The sequence below is a fragment of the Octodon degus genome, unplaced genomic scaffold, assembly GCF_000260255.1.
Source record: "Octodon degus isolate 3935 unplaced genomic scaffold, OctDeg1.0 scaffold00033, whole genome shotgun sequence".
In the NCBI taxonomy this organism is placed as follows: Eukaryota; Metazoa; Chordata; class Mammalia; order Rodentia; family Octodontidae; genus Octodon; species Octodon degus.
In genome coordinates, this window is record NW_004524609.1 from 15,860,133 (window position 1) to 15,874,879 (window position 14,747).

The window sequence follows — 14,747 nt, forward strand, 5'->3', positions numbered from 1 at the left end:
TTTTTGTAAATCGAAGAAGTTCCCTTCTATTTTTTTTTTTTTTTTTTTTTTTGAGACAAGTTTTCATTGCAGTTCAGGCTGACCTTGAACTCACAGTGTAGCCCAAACTGGCCAACCTTCAGCTTACATCAGTCCTCTTGCCTTAGCAGCTCAGACCATAATGATCTTCCTGTTTCCAGACCCCACAGTGCTGGGATTATAGGCATATGTCACCATGCCCAGTCTCAGATGGGTAGCTCAGCACTTCTGGGGGCAGGGCCAGCACAGCATGTGGTAATGGGGATTGAACTCAGTCCCTGCACTTGCCTAAGCAGGAGCACAGTCAGCTGAGCTATCTTGTTGGCCCTCAAACATTTTTAAGGGCTGGGTATGGAGCTTACAAAGCCTTGGATTCAAAGCCCAGTACCACAAGAAAAGTAAAGAAATAAAATAAAGACCATGATATTAATGTGTATTTTTTTCATCACTGTGATGATACACAGTTAATGCAGAGTACTGGCACATAGTGAGGGCAGAGCACACAATGTTGATGAAATAATATGGTCTTGTTAAGTACTAGGGGTACACAATTTCCTTTGGAAGATAGCCAGGAGCATTTTTGGAGGCATTAAGCTGGCTGACCCCTGCCCCCCTCTTGCAGAGCCACCCCTAAGTGACGACCTGCAGCCTTCCTCAGCTGTATCGAGCCCCACCCAGCCAGGTCCCGTCTTGTACATGCCATCTGCTGCCGGAGACTCGGTGCCTGTGAGCCCCTCCAGCCCGCATGCCCCTGACCTCAGTGCCGTACGTGCCTGTCCTGGGGAGTGGGTGCACCCAAGACCCCTCAGCTTGTGCTTGGGGAGAAGCCCTGGTATTTGTCCTCAAGCTAAAGGATCTTGCCTTTCCTGCCCCAGGGATCTTCTGTGTTGTAGTGGGGGCAGGGTTTGTATCTTCAGGTCCTGTATTGATCATTTTGGAACAAACCCTGCTGTCGTATCTCCCTGCCAAACCCTCAGAGGCTCAGGGTGCTTGTTTCTACCCGTTGGTATTTGAAAATGGAACCAAGCCCCTTTTTGAAGAGTCCCTTTGAGGCAGGGATGGAGAGTGGGTCAGACCCCAGCCTGTGTCGTGCTCACCAGCTCCCATTCTTCCCTGCAGCTCCTCTGCAGGAGCAGCAGCCTGGGCAGCCCGTCCAACCTCTGTGGCTCCCCACCAGGCCCCAGCAGGAAGCCTATGAACCTAGAGGGCCTGGTCTTCCCTGGGGAATCCAGCCTCGCCCCTGGCAGCTATAAGAAGGCTCCTGGCTTCGAGAGGGAAGATCAGGTGGGAGCTGAGTACCTGAAAAATTTCAAATGCCAGGTAAGGGATGAGCAGTGTGTCAGAAAATGCCTAAGCCCAGTGAGCTTCCCCTTCTGCATGAGGTGAAAGGAGCATGAAGGAGAGGCTTGGTCCTGCTGTGGACAGAGGCTGGGAGTTAGGCCTCCTTTTCCTTGGCCTCTGTAGGACTGAGCAGTGAGTAATGTTGTCTTGTTTCCAGAGGAGGCTAGGAAGGCTCAAGAGATTACATTGCTTCGCAAAGGCCACAGAGCTAGTCAGTCGCAGGGCAGGAGTCCCACCAGGTTGCAGTTCTTTGCCTGCCTGCTGTTGCTTTGATGGAATGGCAGGCCGGGGGGTGGGGAGCATTGGAGAGAAAGTTGGGCCTCTCAGGCATAGAAGGCAGCTTCCTGCTTAGGGCAGAGGAAGGAGTGGCGTGGGGTGGAAGAGGGGGTACCAAAACAGTTGACTTTGCCACCACCTGTATCCTGGTCCCCAACCAAGGTGCTCTACAGCAGGGTCAGGTGTGCCTCTTGACTGAGAGCTCCCCAGCACTACATTGACCTCCTTTCCAATTTTTCTCTCTCAGGCCAAACTAAAACCCCACTCACTAGAGCCCAGGAGTCAAGAACAGCCTCTGCTTCAGCCGAAACAGGTACAGAACTCTTGGTTCCCTGCTTCCATCCTGGTATCTTGTCATGGACAAGACAGGCTGAAAACCCCAGAGAGTGGGGATTAGGCCCTGGAGCCTATCCCTTCTCATCATACTGGCAGTCAGAGGTGTTTCGTGAGCATCACATTGCGCCAGGGACCACACTGTTCACTGTCCCCACTGTACTGGTAGTGGCAAGTGGCATTCCACTTCCAGCCTCACCACAAGGTGTGGGAGTGTGGCTGCCCTGGTCTCAGTGTAGGGCTGGAGTGGCTAGTGTCCTAATCCCTACATCTGGTCTTCATCAGCTTATCCCCAGCTCCCAGCCATGGTTCCACAGGCAGGCTGCCCATTGTCTCTCCTAACTTTCGTTTCAGGACGTGCTGGGTATCCTCCCTGTGGGCAGCCCCCTGACCTCAAGCATCTCTTCCAGTATTACCTCCAGCCTGGCAGCTACTCCCCCCAGCCCCGCGGGCACCAGCAGCACCCCCGGCATGAATGCAAATGCTCTGCCCTTCTATCCCACCAGCGACACGGTAGAGTCGGTCATAGGTAATCAGGCTAGGCATGTGTGAGCCTGGGATTGGGCCTGTATGTAGGCAGGGAGAGCAGGCCTGTGAGGTAGATGTCAATCAGTATACCAGCTACCTTAAGACAGCTGATCAAGGGGTGTCAGGGTGGGCACTGTGGGCTCTTTGAGTGAAAGGGAAATAAGTGGGTTGCATACCTGTAATCTCCCAACTGCTCAGGAGGCTGAGGCATGAGAATTGCAAGTTTGAGCCCAACCTGGGCTATTTAGCAAGGTCTTATTTTGGGGGGGAGGTGGGGGAAGGGTCTACAGGGTGTTTAGGGTCTTACTACTAGATTGGACTCTAGTGATTCTCCTGTTTTTAGCCTCCCAAGTGCTGGGATTATAGGTGTGCCCCACCACACCCAGTCTCCATTCCATCTCAGCATGCCCTGGGGGTGGGTCCAATATGCATGCTGGGGATCAAACCTTTGGCCCCTATACCTGCACCTGCTTTCAGGTGCTTTAATCCGTTGAGCTATTTGGCTGGCTCTGAGATCCTGTCTTTGAAATCTGTTTTGTTTTGAAACAGGGTCTCACTTTGTAGTTCAGGGTGGCCAAGAACTCACTATGTAGCCTAAGCTGGCCTTGAACTTGAGGTAATTCTGCTGCCTCAATCTCCCAGGTGCTGGAATTACAAGCATGTGCCACCACGCCTGGCTGTTTTGTTTTTTACTGTGTAAGTTATACTTACTATGTAGTCTAGTGGGTTTTGAATCAGGATGCTGCTGCCTCAGTCTCCTAGAGTGCTGGGATTACAGGGGTATGCCACCATACCTAACTATGAAACCTCTCCATGGGGGCCAGGGACCTAGCAAGCGCAATAGTCTGAGTTGAATCCCTGGTTCCGCAAAAAAAAAAAACCTCTCCAAAAAAGGGGTTGGGGGGCCAGGGAGATGGCTCAGTAGAATAATCGTTTGCCTAGTAAGCTCAAGGGCCTGAGTTCAATCCCTGGTTCCGCAAAAAAAAAAAAAAAAAAAGGCAGGGGGGTTAGGGGCCAGGGAGATAGTTCGGTGGTATAAGTGTTTGCCTGGCAAGCATTAGGTCCTGAGTTTGATCTCTGGTATCAAAAAGGGGTGTGTGTGGCTGGGGAGATGGCTCAGTAGAATAAGTGCTTCCCTGGCAAGCTCAAGGGCCTAAGTTCAATCCCCTGTTCCACAAAAAAAAAAAAAAAAAAAAAAAAAAAGGTGGGAGGTACTGGGAATGTAGCTTAGTGTAAAGTTCTAGGTTCAACCCCAGTACTACAATGAATGAAGAAAATAAACAAACAATAAAACAACCAGATGGGCATGGTCATACATGTCTATAATCCTAACACTTTGGGAGGCTGAGGCAAAAGATTACAAATTCAAGCCCCACCTTGGTTATTTGGTGACTGTCTCTATTACTTTTCTTTCGTTGCTGGGACAAAATACCCAAAATTAAGGAAGGAAAGGTTTATTTAGCTCACAGTTTATAGAGGTTTTAGTCTGTACTTGGCTGGCTCCAAGGCAGAGTAGCACATGACTGAGGGCAGCAGTACATGGTGGCAGAAAACAGCAAGACCAAAAAGGGGGCAGCAGTGGAAAAAATCAAAGAGAGCAAGCCTCTCTCCCTTCTTTATACTGTTTCCAGATTATCTGCCCCAGGGCTGGTATATCACTCACACCCATAATCCCAGCATTGGATCATGAATTTATCACAACCTCTAGAAGTCTGCCCCATGACTGCATGAGGCTTGGGGTGGGCCAGCAACTAAACAAACTATAACATTCCACCCGTGGGCCCCCAAGACTCATGCACATCCCATTATGCAAAAGGTATTTTAGTCCATCTCTTAAGAGTTGCCAAAGTCCTAACAATTTCAACAATGCTGAAAAGTCCAACTCCCAAGTCTCTTCCAAGGTCTAAGACAAACTCAACTGTGAGCCCCTGTACAAATGAAAAGTTAAACACTTCCAACATTCAGTGGCATAAGATAAACATTACCATTCCAGAAGGTACAAACAAGGGGATACAAGGAATTGGGACCAAAGCAAGTCCAGAATCCAGCAGGGCAAACTTTTGTCCTGCAGTTTCATATGGAACTTCCAAAGTAATCTGTGATGAGTTTTGAGCTCCAAAGACTTTACATGGCTCCACCCTACGACACTTTTTTCTTTTCTTTTTTTTTTAGTACTGGGGACTGAACTCAGGACCCTGCGCTTGTCAGGCAAGCACTTATTCTGCTGAGCTATCTCACCAGCACCCCTACAGCACTTTTAATGGTAGTTCCCATGTCTTCTCTCTTAGGCCTACTTTGCCCCTTTCTTGCAGCTTGTTTTAGATGATCCACATTTATGGCTTTTCCAAACTTCTGGGATCTCCACTGCACTTAAGGCTTCTCACTCATAGCTTCGCACACTGCCCTCCTAGGGGCACTCTGGCCTTGTAGGCCTTCTGAAATCAAGGTGGAAGGAAGCCTTCTTAGCCTCAGAACTCTTGCATTCTGCATGTGCCCAAAACCAACACCACATGGGTGATGCCAAGGTCTGCTGCCAGGTGAAGCAGTAGTCAGGTTTTCTTCTGTCTTGGCTGGAGGGGTCAAGTACCTGGATTGTTGACTACTCTGACCTTCATTCTGAGGAACAGATTCTGTATAACAATGCCATCCTGGAATCTGGTGTGGCTGCTGCCACCATTCTGGAACATGGCGCTGCGCAGCTTTCTCCGCAAAGCAAAGTCTTTTTTGCAGGTTTTTTTTTTTTTTTTTTTTTTTAAGTACTGAGGATTGAACTAGGGACCTTGCACTTGCCAGACAGGTGCTTATGCTAGTGAGCTACGTCCGCAGCCCTACTTTTGCAGTTTTGAGACTACAAAGGGTGGAGATTTGCTGCTGCTTGTGATGCCCTCAGGTCATCTTTTCTGTTCTCCAGTTCCTTCTTAGCAATTGAGATCTCCTCAGTTCCATCTTTGCAGTTCAAAGATTTATTGGTGCTTCTTTTCTGGCCAAACTCACAATATTTTCAATCATCCTGCAGGGCTCTTTGCTCTTGATTCTCAACATAAAGCTGACTAAAAGCCCCCAACAATAGCCATGCCACTGCTTCAACGCACAATTACCTTAAAATTTCGTTTGCCTGATTAAGCAGGCTTCCTCACTTAATCTCAGTCTCAGGCAGAGTATCTGGATGAGAGCAAAATGTAGACAAACTTTCTGCCAACCTGTAACATATATCATCTGGAGCCCAAACACCAATGCAAACCTTCCCAGAAGAAACCTCCCGAGGCTCGTCTTTACAGGCAAGATTTCTATCAGCATTCCGGTAGTCTGAGCTCTGACAAGAATCTCTCATACAGAACAGCTGAAGGTGTTCCACTGCTTCTCTTTTAGGCAACATCCCTGAACCTTTCCTGTCTTTTCCCATAAGCCATTGCCAAAGGCTCTTGAACCACTTAGTCAGGTATAGTCACAGGAATGACTCCATTTCTTGGTAGCAGATTTTGTCTCAGTTCCTTTTTTCTCATTGCTGGGACAAAATACCTGACACTCAAAGAAGGAAAGCTTTATTTAGCTCATGGTTTGTGGAGGTTTTAGTCCATACTCTGCTGGCTCCAAGGCATAGTGGCACAAAGCAGAGGGAAGCAGTTCATGGAGGTAGAAAATAGCAAGAGCAAAAAGGAGCAGCAGCTGCATTGGCAGAAAACCGAGAGCACAAATCTCTCTCCCTTCCTTATACTGCATCCAGGCTATCTGCCCCAGTGTAGTACTCAGACCCATAATCCCAGCATTGGATCATGAATTAATTACAGCCTCTGGAAATCCACTGCATAACTGCTTGAGGCTTCAGGGGAACAACTAGTCACAAACCATAACAGTGACTTACAACCTATTTTGAAACAAAAGAACAAAAAGATGGGGTTTGAAGATATAGCCCAGTACAAGGGTTTGGAGCCTAATACTAGTAAAAAGCTTTAAAAAATAGGGAGAAAATAAACACGTGTAAAGTTAAGACTAGCTCAAAAAAGGGGGGGGGGGCAACCAGATATCTCAACGGACTAAAGTGCCTGCTTAGGCAGAGCTCAGTGTTTCCCCAGTTTGATCCTTGGTGTGCTGTGCTGGCCCCACCCCCAGGGGCATACTGGTGATTTGTGGTGGCATGTGCCTGTAATCCCAGCACTTGGGAGGCTGAAAACAGGAGAATCAGTGTAGTGAGACCCTGTAGACTTTGTAGACCTTGTCCTAAATACATTAAAAAAAAAAAAAAAAAAAAAAAACTAGCTCAGAAAACTCTTTCATATAATTCACAGTCTCCAAGACATGTCATATCCTGTCTCCATTCATTTTATTATAAGGTGTCCTTGTGCAGCCAGCAGCCTACACACACTTGTCCTCAGAGTGTTGGATATTAGAGCTTGTTTGGAGGTTCTGGCAGGGGAGCACAGCTGCTCGTATACCCTTGACTGAGGACCAGTCCTCCTCTATGGGGGTGGTCGTCCTCTTTGACCAAGCACGCAGCTTCGGGAGGGATGCACATGTACCGTTGAGGGAGAAAGGGGACCCCCGCCTAGCCAGCCAGATCAGCTGAATTAACCCTGGCAATCAGTGGGGTGACATGTCGCAGCCAGATCACCCTCACATCCAAGTGCTGGATATTAGAAATCAGGGTCTCTGGGATGGGATGTAGCTCTGGACAGAGTGTGTACTTGGCATGTGGGAGGCCCTCAGTTCAGTTCCCAGCACCATAAGGTCAATGCCCATTTCCTTTATAACTCATTTATGACTTCCTCCTTTGTACCTAATCCTATTGGAGGTCCTTCGAAGAGACAGATAATGATGTGGGGTTTTGCTCTGTTGGAGAGAATCTGTTCCCACTCCCTGCCTCCCACCCCTGGCCAGTTCAGGGGAGGGCATTGGCATTTGTCAAGGACCCAGTGTGCCCTGGCCACGGAGGGCCCAGAGACCTAATCACCCCCAGCAAGGTCAGGGTGAGACACATATCCCGAAACCCCCTGTCAGAGGCAAACTTGGATTGGAACTTGATTCCACCTGGGGCATCAAAGCCAGCTTCAGAAAGGAGAGATACTTGGATTGGATTAGGCAGATAGCTTCAGGGTCAGTCTTGGCAGAGGGAGAGCCCAAGAAAAGTTTCAGTGGGGGCAGTAGATGCAGTGGGCAAGGTCACTGAGGGCCTGGAGCCTAGAGCAATGGCTCCTGGGAGGCCCACATCTGGATCTCTCTGTGCCTAGAGTCTGCCTTGGATGACCTGGACCTGAATGAGTTTGGGGTGGCTGCCTTGGAGAAGACTTTTGATAACAGCACTGTGCCCCATCCCAGCAGCATCACAATCGGTACTGAGCAGTGGTTGGACCTGGTGACTGGGAGGTGCTCTCTGCTTGGTGTGGCTTGCCTAGCCTCACTCAGTTGCCCCTGGTGCCTCTCTTACAGGTGGCAGTTTGCTGCAGAGCTCTGCACCTGTGAACATCCCCGGCTCCTTGGGCAGCTCCGCCTCTTTTCACTCCGCATCCCCATCTCCTCCTGTCAGCCTCTCTTCACATTTCCTCCAGCAGCCTCAGGGCCACCTGAGCCAGTCAGAAAACACCTTTCTGGGAACCTCAGCGTCACATGGATCCTTGGGTAAGGAGAGGAGACTGGGGAGGAAACCTATGCTAGAGATTAGACAGGGGCTTTGAGCTGGCAGATTTCACCACTCTTGCCTTTGAGATTGTGGATGAATAATTGGATCTTTTTGCTAAGTTTCCTGTACATGAAGTGGGTACCATAGTTGGGTTAAATGAAATGCTGTAAGCAAATGCTAGGACAGGCCAGGGTGGCAAGAAGCAGTGGTCCTCAAGTTGCCCAGGTCAAGAGCTTGTCTTCAGTGCAGTTTTAGCCCAGTCAAGAAGTTGGGGGGTGGGGGAGAGATAGCTCAGTAGAATAAGCGCTTTCCTGGCAAGCACAGGGTCCTGAGTTCAATTCCCAGTACTGGAAAAAAAAAAATTTGGGAGGAGACTCCAGTAGGAGAGTGCTTTCCTAGCACCCGACAAATAAAATACAATTTGATATAGTCACCCAGAGCTCTCAGAGGCTGCTCACACAAACCAAAGTGGCGGTAGACCAAGGGAGACGTTGGAGCAGGCCCACCCCAGGTTCAGGGTACTCCTTCTGGCAAACAAAACCATCAGAGAGATACTCAGATCTAGCCCAGAAGGCTATTTGCCCAGCCCAGCATTAGAACAATGGAGGCTGGGGCCCCACAGGTCCCCTACAGGAGACCTAGAGGCCCTAACATCACAGCCAGGGGCTCATCTCATGGGCACTCGTATACTGTCCCTGAGGTAATAGGGGCATAAAGCATCTGGCACAGGCCAGAACAGGGTGCCTGTTAGCAGCACTGGCTTCTATGGCAGTGGTTCAGAGGCCAAAAAGACACAGTCCTGAAGATGCTGGGCCTCCCAATCAGACAGAGGGACTGAATTCTGAAGTTCTGACCAGGTGTGGCACTTTCCTGATCCCCTGGAGGCTTGATAGCATCTTTTAGTTCAGATGAGTTTGCTCTATTGTGTGGGCTGTGTTTGCATAGTATTAGTGTTACAATGTACCTCTGTTCTGGGGCCTGCCTGCTGGCCTTATACAGCCCCTCACCACATGAATCAACATTCATATAGGTGCAAGTATTGGCCAGATGGCCTCTGCCATTAGGGCAGGAGACAGAGGTGTAGACATTAGGATCTACTGAGACGAACCTCACTGAACAGGGATTCAGTAGTGTGCCTCTGAGAAGCAGCTCCTCCTCAAGAGTGTAAATGCCACCTACATGAGGACGGGAGCAGTGTGGGTAGCAGAGTTGCTGCAGGGCAGTCTAATATCAGTACGGCAATCTCGAGGTCCCACCTCTAGGACAGGGCAGATGAGCTCCAAGACAGTGTACAATATAGGGGCTCTATAGAACAATGTACCCCTTGTATGTGTACACTTGTTGCTCTAGGACAATGCCTGAGCTCTGTTTCTGGAACATCTGGCTGGATTAGTAAGAAAGGTAACAAGGAAGAAGTCACTAAAATGTCTGGGCATGAAGGAGACCAGGGATGGTGGGTGGTCCCAAGATGGGGGCCTGCCCTGGAGACCAGCAAGCATGGCCCCAAATGTTGGTACTCTTCCACTGAGTATGTGAGCAGGTGAGTAGGCAGCTTAGCTTGTGAGAAAGAAGGCTTTGATTCAACACCCACGTGGAACCTACCTGTCATCACTCACTGTTCTTGTGATTCCTGGTAGCACATTCTCTCGGAGGCTGTAGGCCATGGGAGGGGCCCGGGCTGCCTGGCACCTCCCACTCCAACCCTCCTGACCTGTGAAATGCTAGCCTATGGCTTTTCCTCCACTTCTTCCAGTCAGGGCCCTAAGGTGTAAGAAGGTCTTGTGAGCTCTAGCTGAATTGTGAAGTCACTCACAAATTGCCCCTGTAGGAGTCTTTAGGCTATTCTCCCATGCAGTACTTCCTGAGTCCTCCTCTGAGGCCAGTAATGGGAGCCTCATTTTACACATGGGAATGCTGTTAAGTGGCAGCTGTTAAGTAGCAAATGATGCTGAAGTTTGTGTCCAGTTCAGCCCAGGGAACATTCAGAATGTCCCGGCAGAATGCCCCAGTCTGATGAGTGCTGGGGCCTCAAACATCGGCCCCCTGCTCAGCCAGCACCAGGAAACCCCTGGGCCCTGAACAGTTGATATTTCCCTACCCCACCTCCATGCAGGTCTGAATGGGATGAACAGCAGCATCTGGGAACATTTTGCTTCTGGAAGCTTCTCCCCAGGCACCTCCCCTGCCTTCCTCTCAGGACCTGGGGCTGCTGAGCTGGCGCGGTTACGCCAGGAGCTTGACGAAGCCAATGGCACCATCAAGCGGTGGGAGGAGTCCTGGAAGCAGGCCAAGCAGGTATAGGGCCCCATGCCCATGATGTTCCTGGTGCCTAGTGGCATACCCATTCTACCCAGAGTGGGCATGATGGGTGAGAGAGTGGAAGCTCAAAAGAACAAAGCAGAAGCTTTTGTTTGCCCTCTTTGTAGGAGGACTGGCTTTGCCAGTTGGGATCCTGGAGCAGCTGGTGTCACACAGGCCTGGAACTCCCTCCAGGAGCTGTTTGTTGTAGCCCTAGCCGCAAGCCCACCTGCTGCTCTTGGAAGTCCTGACTCTCCAGGATTGTAGGTTCTAGGTTCTAAGATGGACCATCTGTCCAACCATTACCCAGCTGCCCCTGGGGGTGCTGGCAAGGATGTGGTCCTGCTGTGCTAGGCCCTTCCTCTTCCCTGCCCACAGAAGGTGGGTCTCCTGCAGGTCCTGAAACCTCTCTCCTCTGCAGGCAGCATCAGCCTCCTCCCTGCCCCCTCCCCAGACTGCAAGCCAGCAGGCTCCACAGCCATAGTGTCCCACACAGGTTCCCAGAGATGCTCTGTGGGAGAACAGGGGGACAGGGGCAGGGGGTCATTATGATAAGGCACTGCGTGTTGGGCCCACAGGCTTGTGATGCCTGGAAAAAGGAGGCAGAGGAGGCCGGTGAGCGGGCCAGTGCTGCAGGTGCAGAGTGCGAGCTGGCCCGGGAGCAGCGGGATGCACTGGAGGTGCGGGTGAAGAAGCTCCAAGAGGAGCTGGAGCGGCTTCATGCAGGGCCTGACTCCCAGGCCCTGCCCACCTTTCCCGACCTGGAGGCACTCTCACTCTCCACTCTCTACTCCCTCCAGAAGCAGCTGCGGGCCCACCTGGAGCAAGTGGACAAGGTCAGCCCCTGAGGTCAGGGTACATGGGTGGGGGGTGCATGGTAGCCTCACCCAGCATTCATAGGCCCTGACCAGCCCTGATCCAGGTTGCTCTGGGGACAGCCACCCTCCTGAGAGTTCTGCCTAACACTGGGCCAGCACTCACCATGTCAGCCTGCTAGGAAAGTGAAGAAGAGAATCTGGTCATGGGGAGGCAAAAGAGAAAACATGAGGCAGGGGTGGCTGCAGGCACCTAAGCTCATGGACATGCCTGGGCCCTGTGTGGCACCCTTGTGTAGCTCTCCACATACCAGCACACATTTCTAAGTGGCTCAGGCCCTGGAGCTGCCCCATCTGCTTTCCCAAGTTCCTTGTTGGGCTCCCAGGGTAGTGTAACCTGTAAAAGGAGCAGGTTTTTCCTTCTCTAGACAGCCAGGCCCCTTGGCATGTGGTAGCCCCTCTCTAAGTCTCATTTTTCTCACTTGGGGACCTAGAATCACTACAGACTAAATGAGAAAATAGGCTTTAACAGAGGTAGTAGGAAAAACCCTGAGAGACGGGAACTGCAGCTAGCACACTGTCCTAACCCAGAGACTGCTGTGGAGAGCACTAGGGAGGACCCTGGAGCTGAGCAGGCTGAGTCCTAACGCTGCTCCTCCTGCCAGCGGGGTCCTGTGCACACACTGATTTCTGTGCCTCAGTTTCTTCTTCCTAGGGGCCTTACGTGAGAATGAAGGGAACTCCTTGCTGATTTGGTGCCATGCTGGCAGCAGAAACCACTTTTGTGACTACTCTGTCACTTTTCCTACAGGCTGTTTTCCACATGCAATCGGTGAAATGCCTTAAGTGTCAGGAGCAGACCCGGGCAGTGCTGCCATGCCAACATGCCGTGCTGTGCGAGCTCTGTGCTGAGGGCAGCGAGTGTCCTGTCTGTCAGCCCAGTAGGGCCCACACCCTCCAGTCGTGACGCTACAGGACTGGCCCAGCCAGGCCCGGATCGCTCATCTAGGACTTTTTAAAGTATATATATATATATATATATATATAATATATATGTATGTATGTATGTATGTATATGTATATGATTATGTACATGTATACAGTTCCTTGTGTGCAGGTGTGCGTGGTGGCCAGCGTGTGCACAGTGTCTGTGTGTATATCTGTACATAGATATAGACACACACTTTAAAACAGACTTACCAAGCACTTTTTAAAGAAAAGACTATTTTGCAGTCCTCCCCTGCCCGCTCCCCACCCTCCCCACTCAGACAGAAAGTCCCCCCTTCTCCCACTGGCCTTGGCAGAGAATGTTTCTGTCTCTTTTTATGTAGAAACTATTTTTAACTTTTTGCTGGGGCCTGAAAGGGGAGGTTGGGAAGCTAGAGGAGACTGAGGGGAGAGATGCCTTCAGGGCAGGCCCTGTTCCCCCTGCCTCTCCAGCCCAGGGCCTGTAAGAGGTTATGGGGGGCCCAGGTGGACCCACAGCATACCTGCTTCCCAGCTGTGAGGGCCTCGGGGAGGCCTGAGGCTTTGCTGAGGTCCTAAGACAGCCTGGCTCCTGGGCTTAGCAAATGTTTATTTAGTCCTAGTGGCAGTTGCAGGGGCTGGCAGGCTGAAGCTTCGGGGCCAGTCCCAGTCCTGCACCTGGGCCCTTGAAGCCCCCCTAGGGGCAAGGCCCAGTTCCCTCAGGTTCTTGAGGCCTGGGGTCCCCCTCAGTTTTTCCTCCTAGACTCCCCAGAATAGCCTCCCCGGCCCTTGAGCCACCCACCTTGCTGGCACTGCCTTCAGCCATCCCTTCCCCATCCCCTCTGTGGTGCGTGCGGCCACTGTGTCGTCCGCCCCTCCCTCTGGCAGCTAGCAGAGCAATTACTGGGGAGGAGTGCGGCCTGAGGACCAAGGGGGGCACAGGCCCTGCCCTCCTCGCCAGGAGGGGCTCTGTATGCATTCCTTGGTGCTCTCTTGAGTGCAGCTGACGTCCTGCCTGTCCTGGGCAGACGCCTGTGTGCATGTGTGTGTGTGCCTGTCTGATGTACATTGTGTCTTAGCTCAATTTTAAAAATTGTTCTGTACAGAGAGAGATGCAGTGGGGGCGGGAGGGCAATGCAGGCCGAGGGCAGCAGCCTCGCTCCCAGCAGTTGGGGCGAGGTGGACTGAGAGCGCTTGGAAGGGTCTGCCCTGGCCCAGACCCCCTTTTGGGCTCAGCACGAAAGGGCTTTCAATGAATCAAGTGGAAACTTCTCTTTTTTTTTTTTTTTACAAAAATGCAAAAATCAATAGAGCAAACCTATTGGAAATAAACTATGAACTTGCTTTTTGGTAGCATGTTTATATGGGAAGTGGGCCCTACATGAGCCTTGCAGATCTCAAGGTGGGCAGGATCCCTGCCTCAGCCACAGACTGCTCAGCGGAAGAGGCTTGGGCCCATCCAGGCACAGAGAGCTCACTGGCCCTCCGACCCACACCTGTTGGGATTGTGGAACTGGGACACTAGCCTTGGACACTAAGCTCCCAAGCCCTGTGACTTTTTTATTTAGAGATCTGTCCTCAGCTGTGAGTGGTGAACCCCTAATCATTCCTTACAGGAACAATAGTGCCCTTCCATAGGGATGGTTTGCTTAGAGATATAAAAGGAAAAGGAGGGGGAGTGCTATGGAAATTTCCTGCCTCCCCCTGCCCTGCCCTCCACTGGGCTGGGACTCAGGACTAGAGGCCCTCGCACCTTCAGCAGCCTGTAGGCTGAGGTTAAATGACTTCCCCAGGATTGCAGCTAGAATGACCAGTTGCTTCACAGTGTGCATCCCCCAGGCAGGACTGCCCTGCTGCTGTCCAGAGCAGGCCACTCAGTCTCAGGCCACCTTTCCAAGGACCACAGTGACCAATATGCCTGGTGTAATGAATGACCTCTTCATAGCCCAGCCGATTTCCATTAAAACCAGCTACTCTATCCAGGTCCTCTGGCAAGATGCCCCACATCCACCTCCCTTCTTGCAACTTGGGGGCTCTTGCATGCAGGAAGCTTAAGGCCTCTTGTTGGCTGTAAAGGAGGCTAAATGGTATGGCAAGCCTTCCAGTATCCACCTTAGGCCAACAAAAGATTTTCATAGAGGAAAATGCATTTTTAAAAAAATTTGTGGTAGGAAAATTTCTAGGGGCAAACCCCTTGGAACCCCTTCTGTGTCAGACAGAAGTTTGCTTTCCCCAATAAATATATTCTGCTCTTAAAAAAGAAAATTTCTAGGTGGCAGGTGCTGTTCAAAGGGAAGAAGACACAGCAGACAGACTACCTTTCTCCTTCTGTTCCCTGGTGTCAGTCTCGTTGCCTGCCAGCTCAGAGCCAAAAAGTCGGTACTGGCTGTTTCTAGTAATGACCACTCCCCTCCCTTAGGACAGCTGGCACCTCGTCTTAGATAGTTTCCCTCTTGTTCCTCATGGTACCCCTAGTTCCAACCACCTGATCTCTGTAACCCAGTAGCTGAAGCACACAGGCCAGGAAGTAAATGGCCCAGAGGACCCCACACCAGAGC

At 51.1% G+C, this 14,747-nt stretch overlaps 1 protein-coding gene across 3 annotated transcripts in view; it reads left to right on the top strand.

The window, feature by feature from the left end:
- The window catches only part of Unk (unkempt family zinc finger), a 52,000-nt gene extending 37,546 nt beyond the window's left edge, over positions 1-14,454 (top strand). The window contains exons 8-16 of one of the 3 annotated variants that reach the window (XM_023713903.1): positions 641-783; positions 1,138-1,338; positions 1,883-1,948; positions 2,323-2,497; positions 7,722-7,823; positions 7,921-8,109; positions 10,224-10,405; positions 11,209-11,244; positions 12,035-14,454. In XM_023713903.1, coding sequence (XP_023569671.1) covers positions 641-783; positions 1,138-1,338; positions 1,883-1,948; positions 2,323-2,497; positions 7,722-7,823; positions 7,921-8,109; positions 10,224-10,405; positions 11,209-11,244; positions 12,035-12,190 — 1,250 coding nt within the window. In that variant the 3' untranslated portion in view covers positions 12,191-14,454. Of the gene's footprint in view, positions 1-640; positions 784-1,137; positions 1,339-1,882; positions 1,949-2,322; positions 2,498-7,721; positions 7,824-7,920; positions 8,110-10,223; positions 10,406-10,986; positions 11,245-12,034 lie in introns of all 3 variants that reach the window. The other 2 variants (XM_012514506.2, XM_004630111.3) reach the window with 2 other exon arrangements.
- Positions 14,455-14,747: the final 293 nt, after the last annotated feature.